This window comes from Populus alba, chromosome 5, assembly GCF_005239225.2.
Source record: "Populus alba chromosome 5, ASM523922v2, whole genome shotgun sequence".
Lineage (NCBI taxonomy): Eukaryota > Viridiplantae > Streptophyta > Magnoliopsida > Malpighiales > Salicaceae > Populus > Populus alba.
In genome coordinates this window covers 754,063-770,631 of record NC_133288.1, presented here as the reverse complement: position 1 = coordinate 770,631, position 16,569 = coordinate 754,063, and the positions used below count along the sequence as shown (strand labels likewise).

The following is a 16,569-nucleotide window of genomic DNA, read 5'->3' as shown; positions in this document are numbered from 1 at the left end:
ATATTGACTGACTTTTCGGAACTTGATAAACAATTTCACTCTTTTAAAGAAGAAAATAACTGCTGGCTTTTGTGGCGCAGTTGATAAGAGGAGAGGGTAAAAATGCATCAGAGAATTAATTAATTAAGAATAAACTAAAACTGCTCTGTTTTACTGTACAAGTACACAGTTAAACGCTGAGCTGTCTTTTTTTTTTTTTAGCTGTTTCATTTTTTTTAATTTTTTTAATGATTTTTTTTTAAAAAAATTATTAATATTAAATTTTTTTTATTTAGTTATCAAATTTTTATGATACATGTTTTGAGTTTTGATGGATTAACCCGGATTTTTTTTTCTGGTTTTTCTTTTTAATTAAATTTTTCGGGTGCAGTCCACAGTGAAACGCTTAGCTATCTTTTTTTTTTTTTGCTTTGTTTTTTTAAGTTGTTTTTTTTTTAAGCCGTTTTGTTTTCTTTGTTTTTTTTTTAATGAATATTTTTTTTGTTTATTTTTTTTGTTAATGTTAATTTTTTTTTCTATTTAGTTGTCAAACTTTCATTACATTGGTTCCGAGTTTGACGCGTTAACCCGGATTTTTTTTTCTGGTTTTTCTTTTTAATTAATTTTTTTGAGTGCAATCACAGTGAAACGCTTAGCTGTCTTTTTTTTTTGCTTTTTTTTTTTTTTTTTTTTTTTTTTTTTTTTAAGTTGTTTTGTTTTCTTTGTTTTTTTTTTAATGAATATTTTTTTAGTTTAATTTTTTTTTTTGTTTATGTTAAATTTTTTTCTATTTAGTTATCAAACTTTCATTACATGGGTTCTGGGTTTGACGCGTTAACCCGAATTTTTTTTGTTTTTCTTTTTAATTAATTTTTTCGTTTAATTTAGTTTATTAATGTTAAATTTTTTCTATTTAGTTATCAAACTTTCATGACATGGATTCCAGGTTTGACGGGTTAACCCAGCTATTTCTGGGTTAACCCGTAAATTATTTTTTTCCTATTCAGTTATCAAACTTTAATGACACAAATCCCAGATTTGACGGGTTAACCTGGTTTGAAGGATTAACCCAGATAATTCAGATTTTTTTTTCTTCATTAGTTTTTTTTCTTCATGTAGGATTTTTTTAAAAAAATTAATATTTTTTTTGTTTCGTATTTTTTTTTAATTATTTTTTTTAAATTTAGTTTGTTAATATTAAGTTTTTTTGTATTTAGTTATCAAACTTTCATGATACAAATCCCAGGTTTGATGGATTAACCTGGTTTGACGGGTTAACCCAGTTAATTCAGATTTTTTTTTTCTTTTTCTTCATTAGTTTTTTTTCTTCCTGTAGGTTTTTTTTTCCTTTGTTTTTGTTCATTTTAGTTTATTAATGTTAATTTTTTTATATTTAGTTATCATACTCTCATGACATGAATCTCAGGTTTGACGAGTTAACTTGATTTGGTGGGTTAACTCAGTTAATTCATATTTTTTTTCTTTTTTTTTATTAGTTTTTTCTTCCAATTTTTTCTTTAAATATTGTAATTAACAATAACTAAAAGACATCAATCTTTTTTCTTCCAATTTTATAACACGAATCCCAGGTTTGATGAGTTAAACCAGTTAATTAATTTTTTTTCTTTTTCTTAAGTAGTTTTTTTTCTTTCAATTTTATTTTTTAATATCGATTTGATTAAGAATTAAACTTTATGATTTATTTTGTTTACTGGTCATTAAATTATTGTGATCTCATGAGGGGATTTTACCGTGCCCCTCCTTGCAAAGCACTATTCATCAGAATAATACTTTGTTTTATTGTTTATTTCTTTTCAATTAATTTTTTTTAATTTCATTATGTAATATTAATTTTTTTTTTTTTTTTAATTATCACACTTCTATAACAAAACCTTGCAACCAGACTCATATCAAAGGCTCCGTGTTTGATGTTGCCACCAAACTCACTTAAATTTGGGATATACAAGTTTAATATTATTATTAATATAACTTTTGAATTAAGAGTAACAGATAGACCCAATGCTTTTTAAGTATAACTTTATAGAAAAACCTAACACTCTTAAATTTTAATTTTTTTAAATATTTTTTTATATAAAAAAAATTGACCCGCAGCGTAGCGCGGGCCATGTTTCTAGTTTTAACTAGTCATAAACGTACCAGCACAGCTTTTCCCCTTTAGCTGTCAATAATCTCAATAGAGCTTACTTAGCGATTGACGCAGACAAGAACAACACGATAAAAACAATAAGCACAAACAATACAAAATTTTGCCAAAAATGATCACCACACAAGAACCCTAAATCATAAATTTTTTATGGTCATTAATCTTTGCCATTATCCCATTATCAGAACTTGATTATCTAACTTGTAATTATTCAATAACTACATTGTGAAATTCATTTTACATATTTGCATTGATCTAGCGAGAGAAAAAAGAAGGCATTAATGTTAAAGCTGAGAGATTTTCATTACTCCTTTTGTTCTGCCGCTGCCTCGACAGCCTCTGAGAAACTTTGAGCTTGCCCTGCATATCCTTATGAAGTATGAAGCTGTCAGAACACTTCTTCCTTGTAAAGTTGGATGTGTAGGATTGCTACGAAAATGTAGAATCATTGTGATTTTCTTAATTTCTTTCCTTCCCATTTTTACATGATATGATATGTCGAGGCAAATTGCGAAACTCAAATAAGCCAGAAAGATAGGGATATGATTAAAAAAAATATAACAGCTTAAGGTTATATAATTAGAAAGAAGAAAAACGGAGAGTAATCTCATTTGAAAAGGGAGATTCAGCGTATAAAAAAGGGTAAACTTCGTTTTAATCCATATAGATTTATCCGTATTTCACTTTAGCCTCCGCAGTCTAAATGTTCCCAATGTTACCCTTCTACTTCTCAAAAAGTTACAACGTTACCCTTATCCATTCACCCAAAACTCGCCGGTTAATTAAAATATATTAATTGACTAAATAGACTAGTTTTTTTTTTTTTTTTTAGTTTTTATATTAATTTTCTGAGTGATTTTGATAAGAATATTTTTGTTTAGACTGAATGATATTTTTCTTAATTCTCAATCTCTCATATTTTCTTCTCTTTCTTGTGTCTTTATCTTTCTAATTTAATATATATTATTTATTACTCTTTAAAATTTCTTGAAACTGTTTAAAAATTATAAGGGTCGCATTGGAAAGGTTTGAACTATGAGTGTAGTAGTAAAACATTGATAAATTTATATGGGCATAAATGTAGTCTTCCCCTAAAAACAGTAAGAAGAGAAGAGAGAGGAGGAAAAGAACAAAAAGAGAGGGAGGGAGGGAGCTGGCTGAACCTTCATCGGTGCTGGCCGGACTTGTACAATGTAGTGTTGTGGTGAAGTAGGTGAGAAACCTTTTCCAGAAGTTGAAGGTCAAGAATATCAGCAAAGCAACTACCTCTACCGTTGCTTTCCTCTTTTGCTTTTGATGCCTGAAAGTAAGTGAATTTAACTCCAAGCTTCTTGTCTGTTTAGCAATTCTATGTCCTATTTCTTTGTGGGCTTCATTTGTTTTTCACTATGCTTGAAGATCAAAACCTTTTGCTTGTCTAAGATAGTTTTTGTCGAGAAAGAAAGAAAAAGCAAATGAAATGTTTAGTGGCTCACTGTTTTGATTGTTCTCTAGCTACCTTTGTTATGTTGTGGTTGGCTGTGACGGATTGTATACTGTTCTCGAATTGCTTTCAGAAAATCTTGAACCAGTATTTCTTCTGGCTCTTGAATTGTGTCTCTTAGTTTCCATTGCTCTATTTTCTTGTGTTTACTATTGACATTGATTTTGTTCCTCTTATTTGTTCTTAATATTGTTCCTAATTGATCTTGATTGAGCTTTGTGGTTAATGTTCAACAAAGGCAGTTCAAGTTCGACTTAGTTCTTGGATTCTCATTTGTATGGGTTACACTTGTTACAGTTGTTAACATCTTCTTCCTAGGTTGTTAATTTTCTGTTTATAACCGAGGTAAAAGAATTGCTGTCTGTAATATGTCCCATTTATGGAAATATGGTATGGTTCTATGTTTCTATTTTCCACCTTCTGCCTGGGTTTCGAGGCATTACAGAAACCACCATGATCTTTCTGTGAATTGGTTAGAATTTAGCATTCTCCTCGTTGAATGTTAATGAGTGGAACATTTACATATATTTTTGTTCATTCATTTGTGAAAGACTGTAATTTTGACAAAAGAATCCATATTAGAACAGATGTTTGATCTTTCCCAAGATGAGGCTCTTGAAAGTTTCTCATTTTTCTACATCTGCTTTGCCTTGTAGGATCTGTTTTGTTGGATTTTTCTCTCTTACTGTTGTTGTTCCAGCAAAAATTTAACTTGCCATCTTCCCTTCTTAGTTCTTTGTGAGAGAAATTAATGTGGATGTTTAAGGTATTAAATTTGATATGTGATATACTGCATCTGTCAATTTTGAATTCTTAAGACTCTCTACAAGCTTAATTTCAGGAAGTAATGTTTTTTTAGATGTTGTTTGGTATTGTGACTGTTGATGAGATTCATTCACAGCCATGATTTTTATTGTTTGGTAACATTGTTACCATAATTTCCTCAACTTACAAGAAGCAGCTCTTGGCTGCTTCTTGTAACAGGAAAATGGATGAACAGTGAAGCATGGCTTTACTGTTTTTTATTTTAAATGGATGAATAGTTGATCCATGCTCCATTGTTTTGGCTCCACTGTTCATCCATTTAAATTAAAAAACAGTGGAGCATGGTTCCACTGTTCACCTATTTTTTTAATGAATAGTGAAATTGATCCGGCCAGATCGGTTTGGTTCAAAGCTAAAAATGCATTGAACCAGTTCCGACCTAATAAAATATTTTTTTTTATTATTTTTAATTGTATTTTATTTTAAAAACTAGTGTTAAACATTATTCAATAACTACATAAATTAAACGGAGATCGCTTGATGATGCAGCATTTATAGAATTTGATCACAATTTCAATTTTATTCCTAATTAAATTTTACTTGATGTTGTTGCGCTCTTACAAAATTTGTGAAAACTGTAGTCCTTGTCGGATATATTTAATACGTGATGGAATTGTAGATAGTTTAATGGAACAATAAAAAATATTTTATATAAAGTATTATTTATTTCATGATATAATAACAATAATTAAATCTACAATATTTTAATTAAAAACCATCAATATTAATATATATATTTTTTTGAATTATTTTTTAACATCAATTTCAAAAGCATTCTTAACCAAACACATTAAACTACTTTTTGTTCAACCTCAATTTCAACCACAATTTTAACAAAACACTTATTTTTTCAAACCAATCTCAACTAAAAATACTTTTTATAAAATAACTTTTTTTAAATCACAACCACAACAGCTACTACAATACCAAACACGCTCTTAAGCTATTAATGGTGTTTGTTACTTTGTTTTTGTAGTTGTATTGTGTTTTTAAATTTTTTTTAAATTTTAATTTTTTTTAATATATTAATATCAAAAATAAAATTTAAAAAATATTATTTTAATATATTTTAAAAAAATATATATATTAAAAAACAATTTATACTTCAAACATGTTTTAATACTTACTAGTCTTGATACCCGCGCGATGCCGCGGGTGTTAAAATCTGTAATATTTTTTTTTAATAAACGAAAAAGGAAACACGAAACACGTAATTTCGAAAAGGCATCCATTAATTTTAATAAACTTGCCATGAATTTTAATAAACTTCTCAATCTTTTCTCCAAAAGACAGAGGAAGAAGAAGAAAAAAGGCATTCTACTAAAGCCATGTCATGTCCGGCCGGAGTTGAAAAGAATAGTTGCCATAATTTAAGCATGGGGAAATTATTTATTTCTTCCAATGTTCAATTGTTTATGTTCAAACAACACCGACGGCCGGTGATCCCTTTTTCCTTATATATATGATGTTTGTCTTTTTGGTATAAATAATGTTTTTATATATAAATTTTTTTAATATTTTATATGTACTAATATCATAAATAGTTTTTAAAAAATAAAAATATTATATTATTTTTTTAATTAAAAAAATAAGAACTACCTACTACACTTACAGAAAAAACATTCCATGTATTGAGTCCAAGTGTTCGCGCGTGTCGAGGACCTTTTTTGCCTCCCAATAATTAGTGTTATTTGTATTATAACTTTTTTAATATTTCAAATGGATTAGCTATTTCCTTGGCTTGGCGTATTAGCAATTTAGCAGTTTTAGGATCTTTTGTTATTTTCTCTTCAACTTTTTTTATTATATATTTTCTTCACACAGTAAACACTTATGTCCCGCATCATTCTTTTAAGTATATTAACTTGTGTATCGGCATGCGATTCACATCAGGGTTAATATTAATCTTTTTAAAATTAAAAATAGCAATCATGTCAGCCTAAGCATTTTGCATCTTGAATAGTAAAAAGTCTAGAATAATATATATATATATATATATATTGTGAAGAAGAAGAAGAAGAAGAAGTCTTGAAGGAGAGAGGAAGGGACGGGGGATGGGGCCAATCCTCTTCTTGATGCTCGGGCAATAATAAGTTAATAACCATGTTGATGGGGACGACGACGACTTGACCTTTAGTCTTCCCGGCGAGTGCGCGCTTGGGCAGCGTGTTTGGGAATCTGAGCTGTCTTGACATTACGTGTTTTCTGGAAATTATGTTTTTCTTGTCTAAACGGTGGCTTTAGATAATGTTCATACTTCATATTTATAGGAGATAAATCAAATTTTAAACGTTCTGAAGCAGGAATGATTTAAATATTCTTAAAAGTAAAATTTTAAAACTAAGGATTCATGGGTGTTTCTATTTTTTAATATTTTGATAGCATAGTAAAATGAATATATTATTTTTAAAATTTTAAAAATGTTAAATTGAAGTACCTTCTCGGGATATTATAAAAAATATTATTTTGATGTATTTTTAATTAAAAAATAATTATAAAATTTTTACCATCATATTATATTATAATGGTGATGATTATTTGATTGAAAAGAATTGAACTTGTTAGAGAACCTGTTTAATATTATGGTAACAATTGTTTTTTAAAGTGTTTCTTTTAAAATTATATTATATTAAAATAATAATTTTTATTTTTAAAAATTTTATTTTTAATATCAACATATCACAATAATATAAAACTAAATATATAATAATTTAAAATTAAAAAAACTCGAATCCAAATATTTTCTTAGTACATTACAGATGGCTCACATTATTGACTTCCTAGAAATTTTCATTAACCACAAAAGGCTTGTTATTATTATTATTATTTTGTAATTTGGCAGGGAAAAAAAAAGGGAAAAAAAGAGAGTGAAGAATCTGTTAATGGCAAGACTTTGAACAGCAAGTCTTCCATCCAAGTGCTTGCGCGTAAAAGGGGAAAAACAAAAAGTGTTTGGGCGTAAACTTTGTTGCCTTTCACATTATATTATAATTTGGTAGGGAAGGGAATAACTACCATAATACATACGAAGAAATCATGATATAAATTATGATTCACTAATTAATATTTCGAGAGAAGCATCAGCAGACGACAATAACAAAAAACCATGAGTGTAATGATTCAACGTAAGACCCATCTTCTAAGGCAGAGGTACACTCTTGAAACATTAAGTTACAGCAAAATGCATAGGATCCTCTCACTGTTGGGCAGCTACCACGAGGCCCAGGTGCAGTGTCTTTACACTCTGTTCTAATTAATTATCTAATCCTGTCTTAAACAATTCGTTAATCAGAATAAAGAGAACATGCTTATTCGTTAATCAACGCGGTTTCAGTCAGCCTGCCGTTTCGTTTTCTTCTTTCAATATGCAGCCCCCCCAACTTGTTGATTTTCGCCCAACTTGTTGATTTTCGGTTCCCTTTACCCGCTCACAGCCCCCTCTCCCTTACAAAACCGACCACAACTACCGCTCTTCCTCCGATCTGCCTCACGACTGGCAGCTTCCATTTTCCCTCTCACTCTCAACCAAACAGGCCGGCTCCCCTGCACAGCCGCCTCCAGCAACAGCTCTTAGCCGGCGACAGACCCACGGTGTCCTTCAACCGTAGCCGCCCGTTCTTCATTTCTCAACGCCGCCAGCTCTAAGAAAGAACCAAGAACAGACTTGTAAACAAATTAATTAAAACCAACTGCTGTTTGGGTTTGCCTTTTTCTTTTGTTTCAGGTGAAGGTAGATCTCCACCGGCGGAGAAGATTTGAAGGAAAGAGAAGGCCGAACTTTACGGCAGCTAGATCTCATTCCTTGAGAAGCGGTGGAGGTCACCGCCGACGCAGAAGCAAAGAAGGGACCGTGCGGCTTCGATCCAGTGGTCTGCGTTCTGACGAAGGCGATGATCTGCGAAGGAGGAGAAGGAACCGAGTTTGAGAACGTATTTTTAAAAGTTGATTGCTGTAGAGGACTTTGCTTCGTTGCCCCTCTTTTGGAGAACATGATCTTAGATTGAGCCGGATTGCAAAAGGGTTTTAAAAAAAAAAAAAAACACACCAAATATATGTAACCAATTGTTAATCATTATTACAAATTAATAATTAACGAAATGGCTATTTACTTTAAAGCAGATTGCAAGCAACAGGTAATTAATTACTCATGTATTCTACAGGGTTCGTTGGTTTTTTTTTTTACAGTATTCATACATGATTTGCGTGGAAAAGCAAGAAGAGAAGAAGCAACCTGGTCTGGGGGAGGTACTTGCTGCTGTTGCTGGACTGTCGCCAGGATGGTAGTCGACGGTGGAGCTGCTGGTGGTCGACGGTGGAGGTGCTGGTGCTCCACTTCAGCCACTGGAGAAGGCAGACAAACAACGGTGGATATTGATTGCTAGTGTAGTGGATGTTGATTGCTAGTGTGGGTTTTGGCTGGGAAAAAGAAGAGGTGACAATGTGATCAAATAACAGAAATGACAACCGAAATGGAAAAGGAAATAATGAAAACGGAAATGATGCCAAAGATTGGCCAGCTTTATTTTATCTAAACGGAGCCTGAAAGCATTTAATGCAGCATTGAAAAGACTGACATTCTGTACGCCTTTTTATTATTTTAAAGGTGATAAGATGTCAGTTTCCTTGATAGAAGGAAAAGAAGACCCAATTACACGGAAAGAAAACAACAACAGTCTAATTTTTGAAAGCATTTCAGAAACCCCATCATGATGTCGTTAATAGAAGAAAAAATGAAGAGGAAAACTTATACAGTTATAATATATTTAGTGGCAGAGGTGATATGTCTTGGCAGGGAAAATCGTGGGGAAAGCTACGGTACTTTCCCCACGCGTTTTAGAGTTCTTTAATAGTAGGGTGTGCTGCAGCATGATATACTGCTTGTGTACTTCAGTTTTTAATTTCAACAAGTCTGAGATAATCCTGCATTATGCTGCTGGATAATTTTTATTTTTTTAAAAAAATATTTTTATTTTTAAAAATATTAAATTAATATTTTTTTATATATATTTTTAATAATTTTAATATGTTAATGTAAAAAATAATAATAAAAATTTTTTAAAACTTTTTTAATATATTTTCAATAAAAAAACATTTTAAAAAAAAACTCCACACTGCAATGCCAAACTGACACTCGAATTCATGTTCTTTTCATGATTCATGGTGTTATATGAGACTCAGGCAAGCTTTTACATGATTCATAATTCACATTTGATAAGCAAACCATTGAAACTTGAGAGTTGTTTTCATTTTTGTTGGAGTTGCCTTGTTGCATTTGCTACATTCAACTTTCAAGTCCCAATATGTGGTGCTGTCCAAACTCAACAGCACTCGCGAGGGTGTTTGAGAATGTGGTAGTGGTTGCTTTTCAAATAATTTTTCGTGCCGAAAAGCATGCTAATAATGTTTTTTTATTTTTTAAAAATTATTTTTGACATCAGCACATCAAAACGATTCAAAAAATACAAACCACACTTAATTTTAACAAAAATAAAAAATAAAAAAATTTTAAATTTTTTTCGAAAAACAAGTTTGGCCACAGTGCCAAACGGGCACTATATATATATATATATATATATATATATATATATATATATATATATATATATATATATATATAACAGAAGTGGCTCAAGAACAAGGGGATGTGAGATCTGTGGTGGGATGAGGCCAGAGCCTTTGCTTTTGTCCACTTCTGAGCGCTGAGGTGTCTTTAACATGTGGCCCAGCCTGCAATAATGTTCCAAGTCAAGCTGTCAAGGAAGACCAAATTAAAAATTGGAATGGAAAAAAAAAAAGGGTAAACGAAGCACAACACTGTTCGTCATCTTAACCTTTGCCTGTGGCTACAAACTAGCCTTTTGCTAACAGTAGAATAACCAAACCATGGCTTCTGCAACTGCATTAGCCATTGGAGGTTCATTTCTGTCAGCCTTCCTTCAGGTTTTGTTCGACAGAATGGCTTCTCGCGAGGTTGTAGGCTTCTTCAGAGACCGAAAACTCAATGATAGGTTGTTAAAGAAGTTGAAGGTACTTATGATTTCTGTTAACGGGGTACTTGATGATGCGGAGGAGAAGCAAATAGCCAAGCCAGCTGTTGAGATGTGGGTCAACGAGCTCAAAGATGCTGTTTATGAAGCTGATGATTTGTTGGATGAGATTGCTTATGAAGCTCTGCGATCGGAGGTGGAAGTTGGCTCTCAATCTAGTGCAGATCAGGTGAGAGGCTTTTTATCTGCTCGTTTTTCATTTCAGAAAGTAAAGGAAGAGATGGAGACAAAGTTAGGAGAGATCGTTGACATGCTTGAGTACTTGGTACAACAAAAGGATGTCCTTGGTCTGAGAGAGGGTACTGTTGAGAAAGCATCATCACAGAGAATACCAACAACTTCTCTTGTGGATGAATCCGGGGTATATGGTAGGGATGGAGATAAGGAAGCCATAATGAAACTGGTACTATCTGCAACTGAAAATGGCAAACGGCTAGATGTGATTCCCATAGTAGGTATGGCTGGGGTTGGTAAGACCACTCTTGCTCAGCTTGTTTACAATGATAGCAGAGTAGGAGAGCAGTTTGATATGAAGGTATGGATCTGTGTTTCGGAAGAATTCAATGTTCTCAAGGTGATCAAAGATATTCTTAAGAAGGCTGGTTCCATGAATTGTGATACAATGACTGAAGATCAACTTCACTGCGAGTTAGAGAAGGAATCAACAGGGAAAAAAATTATGCTTGTTTTAGATGATGTTTGGAGCAATGATTGGGTAAAATGGGATTTTCTGTTGACACCTTTCAAGTCTCTGTTACATGGAAGTAAGATCCTTGTTACAACACGAATTGAAAGCGTAGCATCGGTCAAGGCAACTGTTGCAGCCCATCGCCTAAAGGAATTGACTGCGGATGATTGCTGGTTGGTGTTTGCAAAACATGCATTTGATGATGGAAGTTGCAGTGCACGTCCAGACTTGGAAGAAATCGGTAAAGAAGTGGTAAGAAAGTGCAAAGGGTTACCTTTAGCTGCAAAAGCCCTGGGAGGTCTCCTACGCTTTAAAAGAGATGCTAAGGAATGGGAGAAGATCTTGAAGAGCAACATGTGGGATTTGCCGAATGATGATATTCTTCCTGTTCTCAGATTGAGTTATCACTATCTTCCACCACAGCTGAAGCAATGCTTTGCTTACTGTGCAATATTTCCAGAGAATCATGAATTTAACAAGGGTGAATTGATCCGTTTATGGATGGCAGAGGGCTTTCTAGTTCCACCTAAAAGAAATAAGGAGATGGAAGAAGTAGGAAATGAGTTCTTTCATGATCTTGTTTCAAGGTCATTTTTCCAGCAATCTAGTGGAAAATCAAGGTCAGTTTTTCAAGGATCAAGCGGGGATCCATTATTTGTAATGCATGACCTCATAAATGACTTGGCTAGATATGTAGCTAGAGAATTTTGCTTCAGGTTGGAAGGCGAAGATTCAAACAAGATCACAGAAAGGACTCGTCATTTGTCTTATGCAGTAACAAGAGACGATTCTTGTCAAAAATTTGAGGGTATTTATGATGCCAAGCTTTTGCGCACTTTCTTACCATTGTCAGAAGCGTGGCTACGCAACCAAATCAATATCTTACCGGTGTCAAGACCACGCAACCAAATCGATAACAGGGTAACACATGATTTATTGCCAAGGCTTACACGCTTACGAGTGCTATCCTTGGCTAACTATTCCAACGTGGTTGAGTTACCTGATTCAATGGGCAAGTTAAAACATTTACGATACCTTAATCTCTCCGCTACATCAATAAAAAGGTTACCTGAAGTTGTGAGTACTGCATACCATTTGCAGACATTAATCCTGGAAAATTGTAAAGAGCTTGTTGAGCTGCCTGATTCAGTTGGCCACTTGAAGCATTTGCTATATGCCAGTCTTAAAGGTGCAAAAATCAAAAGGTTACCTGAATCCATGTGTACATTGTATAATCTGCAAACATTAGTCTTGGAAGATTGCAGAAACCTTGTCAGACTGCCTCATTCAATTGGCAATTTGAAGCACTTGCGATATGTGACTCTTAAAGGCACAGCGATCAAAATGTTACCAGCATCCATGGGAGGCTTGTGTAATTTGCAGACTTTAATCTTGCGGTCATGCAAAGATCTGATTGAGCTACCAGATGATTTGGGAAGGCTAATCAACTTGAGTCATCTTGATATCGAAGGAACAAAATTGTTGAAGATGCCGCCGCATATGGGTAAACTAACAAAGCTCCAAAACCTAAGTGATTTCTTTCTAGGAAAAGATACTGGTTCTAGCATTCAAGAGTTGGGGAAGCTTCAACATTTACAGGGAGGACTAAATATTTGGAACCTGCAAAATGTTGGGACTGCTCCAGATGCTCTACATGACAATGTGAAGGGTATGAAGCATCTCAAGACTTTGAATTTGATGTGGGATGGTGATGCTAATGACTCTGGACATGTAAGACATGTACTTGACAAATTAGAGCCTGATGTAAATATGGAGTATCTTTATATCTATGGTTATGGGGGTACAAGGTTTTCAGATTGGGTAGGAGACTCTTCTTTCTCAAGAATAGTATCCATGGAGCTCAGCCGATGTAAATACTGCACGTCCTTACCACCACTTGGGCAGTTAGGGTCTTTGAAAGAACTCCTGGTAAGAGGGTTTGAGGGACTTGCGGTTGTGGGTCGTGAGTTCTACGGAAGTTCCATGTCCGTGAGGAAGCCATTTGGATCCCTTGAAAGTTTAACTCTTTCAATGATGCCTGAATGGCGTGAATGGATTTCAGATCAAGGCATGCAAGCTTTCCCTTGTCTTCGAAAGCTTTGCATAAGCGGCTGCCCCAACCTAAGAAAGGTGCTGTCCAATCACCTCCTTCCATCTTTAACAACACTTGAGATCGAGGGATGCAAGCAGCTTGTAACTTCAATTCCAAGATGTCCAATCATTGATGAATTAAAATTAGATGATGATTCTCGTCATCTGCTGCTAGGCAGATTGCCTTCTGGGATGCACAGCCTGAAAGTTTATCGATTCTATTCCATAGATTCCATACCAAAAGAAATGGAGCAAATTGGTTCCTTTCTCACCACTTTAGAAGAAATTGAAATGGAAAATTGTGATTCACTCAAGTGCTTCCAGCTGGAGCTGTTCCCTAGGTTGAAGACTCTCAGGATCTCTGCATGTTCAAATTTGGAATCTCATTGTGAACATGAAGGACCTCTAGAGGATCTCACCTCTCTTCATTCCTTGAAAATATGGGAATGCCCTAAATTAGTATCTTTTCCGAAAGGAGGATTACCTGCCTCATGTTTGACAGAGCTTCAGTTGTTTGATTGCGCAAATTTGAAGTCCTTGCCTGAGCATATGAATTCCCTCCTCCCATCCCTTGAAGATTTGAGATTATTCCTCCTTCCAAAACTTGAGTTCTTTCCAGAAGGGGGTCTGCCCTCTAAATTAAAATCACTTTATATTGAAAATTGCAGCAAACTCATTGCAGCCAGAATGCAATGGAGTTTGCAATCGCTCCCTTCTCTTTCAAAATTCACTGTTGGTGTTGACGAAAGTGTGGAATCCTTCCCAGAGGAGATGCTGCTGCCCTCATCTCTTGCCTCTCTTGAAATATGGAGTCTTAAAACTCTGAAATCCCTGAACTACTCGGGGCTTCAACGCCTCACTTCTCTTGGACAATTGACCATCACAGACTGCCCTAATCTACAGTCCATGCCAGAAGAAGGCCTCCCCTCCTCCCTTTCTTCTCTTGAAATCTGGCGGTGTCCTTTGCTGGATCAAAGATGTCAACAGGGAATAGGGGTAGATTGGCTCAAGATTACTCACATCCCCAACGTGCATATTAATGGATACAAGATCCATCAACCTTAGGTATTGCTTATCTGAATTTCAACTCAAAATTTCTCTTTTCTTATCTTTTTTCTTGTTAAGCTTCTTTTTGTGTACTTTTAGATTAATTCTCTGTTATTAATTCTGTCATTTGTGGCAGCATTTCATTTTAATCATGAACGGCCAGTTGGGGAGACAGAGTGTTTACAGGTTTGTCATGCAGATATTTTCCTACTGCTGACTTTCATTGCTCACCTCCAATTTTTGCTAATAATGTCTTACGAATTTCTTACAGCATTTATGCCATTGAAACTTAAACTCTGACCTCAAATCAGTTTAGATCAGCATATTCTTATATCCCATATAGCAGGAGAACTGGAATTCTGGGTGCCCCAGGTATATTCAGTTTTCCCTATTTGCACTTTGTATTCTGAACCGCAACAAGTAGATTGAACTTCCGAAGTCTTTCTTTCTGGTTTGATTCATCTGCAGCATTCTCTAGCAAGCCATTTTGCTCAGCTCTTACGAGAGAAAAGCTTCATGTGTAGACTTGCTTCTTTCAGAACGTGTTAGAACTAGATGCTTGTCTGAATCTCGTGCTTCAGGCCATTGATGAGAAGATCTTCGGTGTACGTTCCTTATGTAAGGTTGAAAGAAGTTCTATGTTTACTGGTGAATATACATGTACAAGCAGAACTTGTTTTGGTAATTTTATTCAGCTCAATCTTACACTCCCCCTTCCTACCATAATTCCACATTCTCTACCATTCAATTATCTGATATAATTTCTCTACCGTTTCTTTTCTGCTCTATTAGGTCCCAGAGGTATTGAAGAGGCCAATGGATTATGTAAATTCAATTTTATTCCGTGTCTCATGATGATGTTCAAGATGGTTCAGGGATCAAGACTGTGGAAGCCATGAGATCAATATGGTTTATCTGAAGAAAACTCAAATTGGACAGAAGATTCCAGGGGGAGATTAAGCATTGACCTCTGAAAACAGAAGCTTGCAAAATGACTTGTGAGCCTTCATGGTCCCAACGAAGAATCAGCCAGTCCCATAACTGTACACACTCTAATATATATTATATCCAAAATATAAATATGATATGAATGTATAAATTTCTACTCATTGTCATTTATACTTGAACTTCCACTGCCCCTCTCTCAGTTTTTACTTATTAAGTAGGGAAGGGGAAGGATCCACTCAGCCGACCTATTAATTATTGAGAAATTACTAGCTGGATAAAAAAAAATAAAATTATATATATATATATATATATATATATATATATGTTCATCAAAATTATCACAATCTTGTTTCGGCACCATTTTCTTTGAATAAGATTTAAACTTAAAATAAGAGGGCAAGAAAAATATTTATTCATATAAATGAATAATTTTTGTAGTAAAAAATTGGAATTACCAACTTTCTTTCCAATGCCTTACGCCCTACTTGTGTGAAAGATAGTTTTAGAGAAGTTTCTGAAAGGTAATTTATATTTTTCTTTTATTGTTCGTCGAACTTTAATACATCTTGTCTATTTAAGCATAATATATATTACCCTGTAGAACACTTCCTCTTCCTTCCTTTTCGATTGCTGCAAGGATTCTGCCTCCTCTTGCCGACCTCCTGCAGCTGCAGTTTAGGATATTCACTTAATTTGTTCTTCCTCAGTTTTCACTCAAACAACGAAAGAAAGAGCTTTCTGCCTAAGAACTTAACAAAAGACTCTGGCTTATGTAACAAATTTATGTCATAACTCGATCTGTTAAAGTGCACGATGCAATCTAAGGTCACGGGCATGAGCGATGGGGCACGCAAATGTTTTATGTGATTTTCATATTATTTAATTTAAAATTTAATTTAAGTTAGATGTTTTCAAATTTGAATCATGGTATAAAATTTAATGATAATATAAATAAAAATAACAATCTAGATATTATTCTTTTATATTCATTTTTCTAAAACATAAAATACCATTTGCTCTTCAGTTTAAGGAATTATATTACTTATTATTCTATGCCATTGTCCTCTTGAATTTATTTTTGTGAAAAGAAATAAAAATTATAAGAAATGGAAATATTATATGTGTAAATAAATTAAAATAATTATTAGTAGTAGTTAACCAAGTCATTTGGGCCACGAAAGCCCACGCGCGGTTTAAGCCACGAAATTGTATACCTGGTAATTAAAATTGTCCTCTTGAATTCAAAGTCAAGTGCCATTAACAGCACATGGACCCTCTTAACCCGACACGAAAGCCC

At 33.9% G+C, this 16,569-nt stretch overlaps 1 protein-coding gene and 1 long non-coding RNA gene across 2 annotated transcripts; one reads left to right on the top strand and one right to left on the bottom strand.

Moving 5' to 3' along the window:
- Positions 1–7,545: 7,545 nt before the first annotated feature.
- Positions 7,546–9,189, bottom strand: LOC118034982 (uncharacterized). Its single transcript, XR_004685110.2, has 2 exons — positions 8,683–9,189; positions 7,546–8,346 (listed from the first exon to the last, which is right to left on the bottom strand). It is a non-coding gene; the product is annotated as an uncharacterized lncRNA (long non-coding RNA).
- Positions 9,190–10,194: 1,005 nt separating this feature from the next.
- On the top strand, positions 10,195–15,443 carry LOC118034976 (putative disease resistance RPP13-like protein 1). Its single transcript, XM_035040441.2, has 5 exons — positions 10,195–14,342; positions 14,461–14,510; positions 14,596–14,696; positions 14,793–15,005; positions 15,117–15,443. The coding sequence occupies exon 1, from the start codon at positions 10,335–10,337 to the stop codon at positions 14,340–14,342; it is 4,008 nt and encodes a 1,335-aa protein (XP_034896332.1). The 5' UTR covers positions 10,195–10,334; the 3' UTR covers positions 14,461–14,510; positions 14,596–14,696; positions 14,793–15,005; positions 15,117–15,443.
- The last annotated feature ends 1,126 nt before the right edge of the window (positions 15,444–16,569 follow it).

Excerpts from the sequence above, each read along its gene's own strand:
- LOC118034976 (XM_035040441.2), top strand. The coding sequence starts at position 10,335 with ATGGCTTCTGCAACTGCATTAGCCATTGGAGGTTCATTTCTGTCAGCC.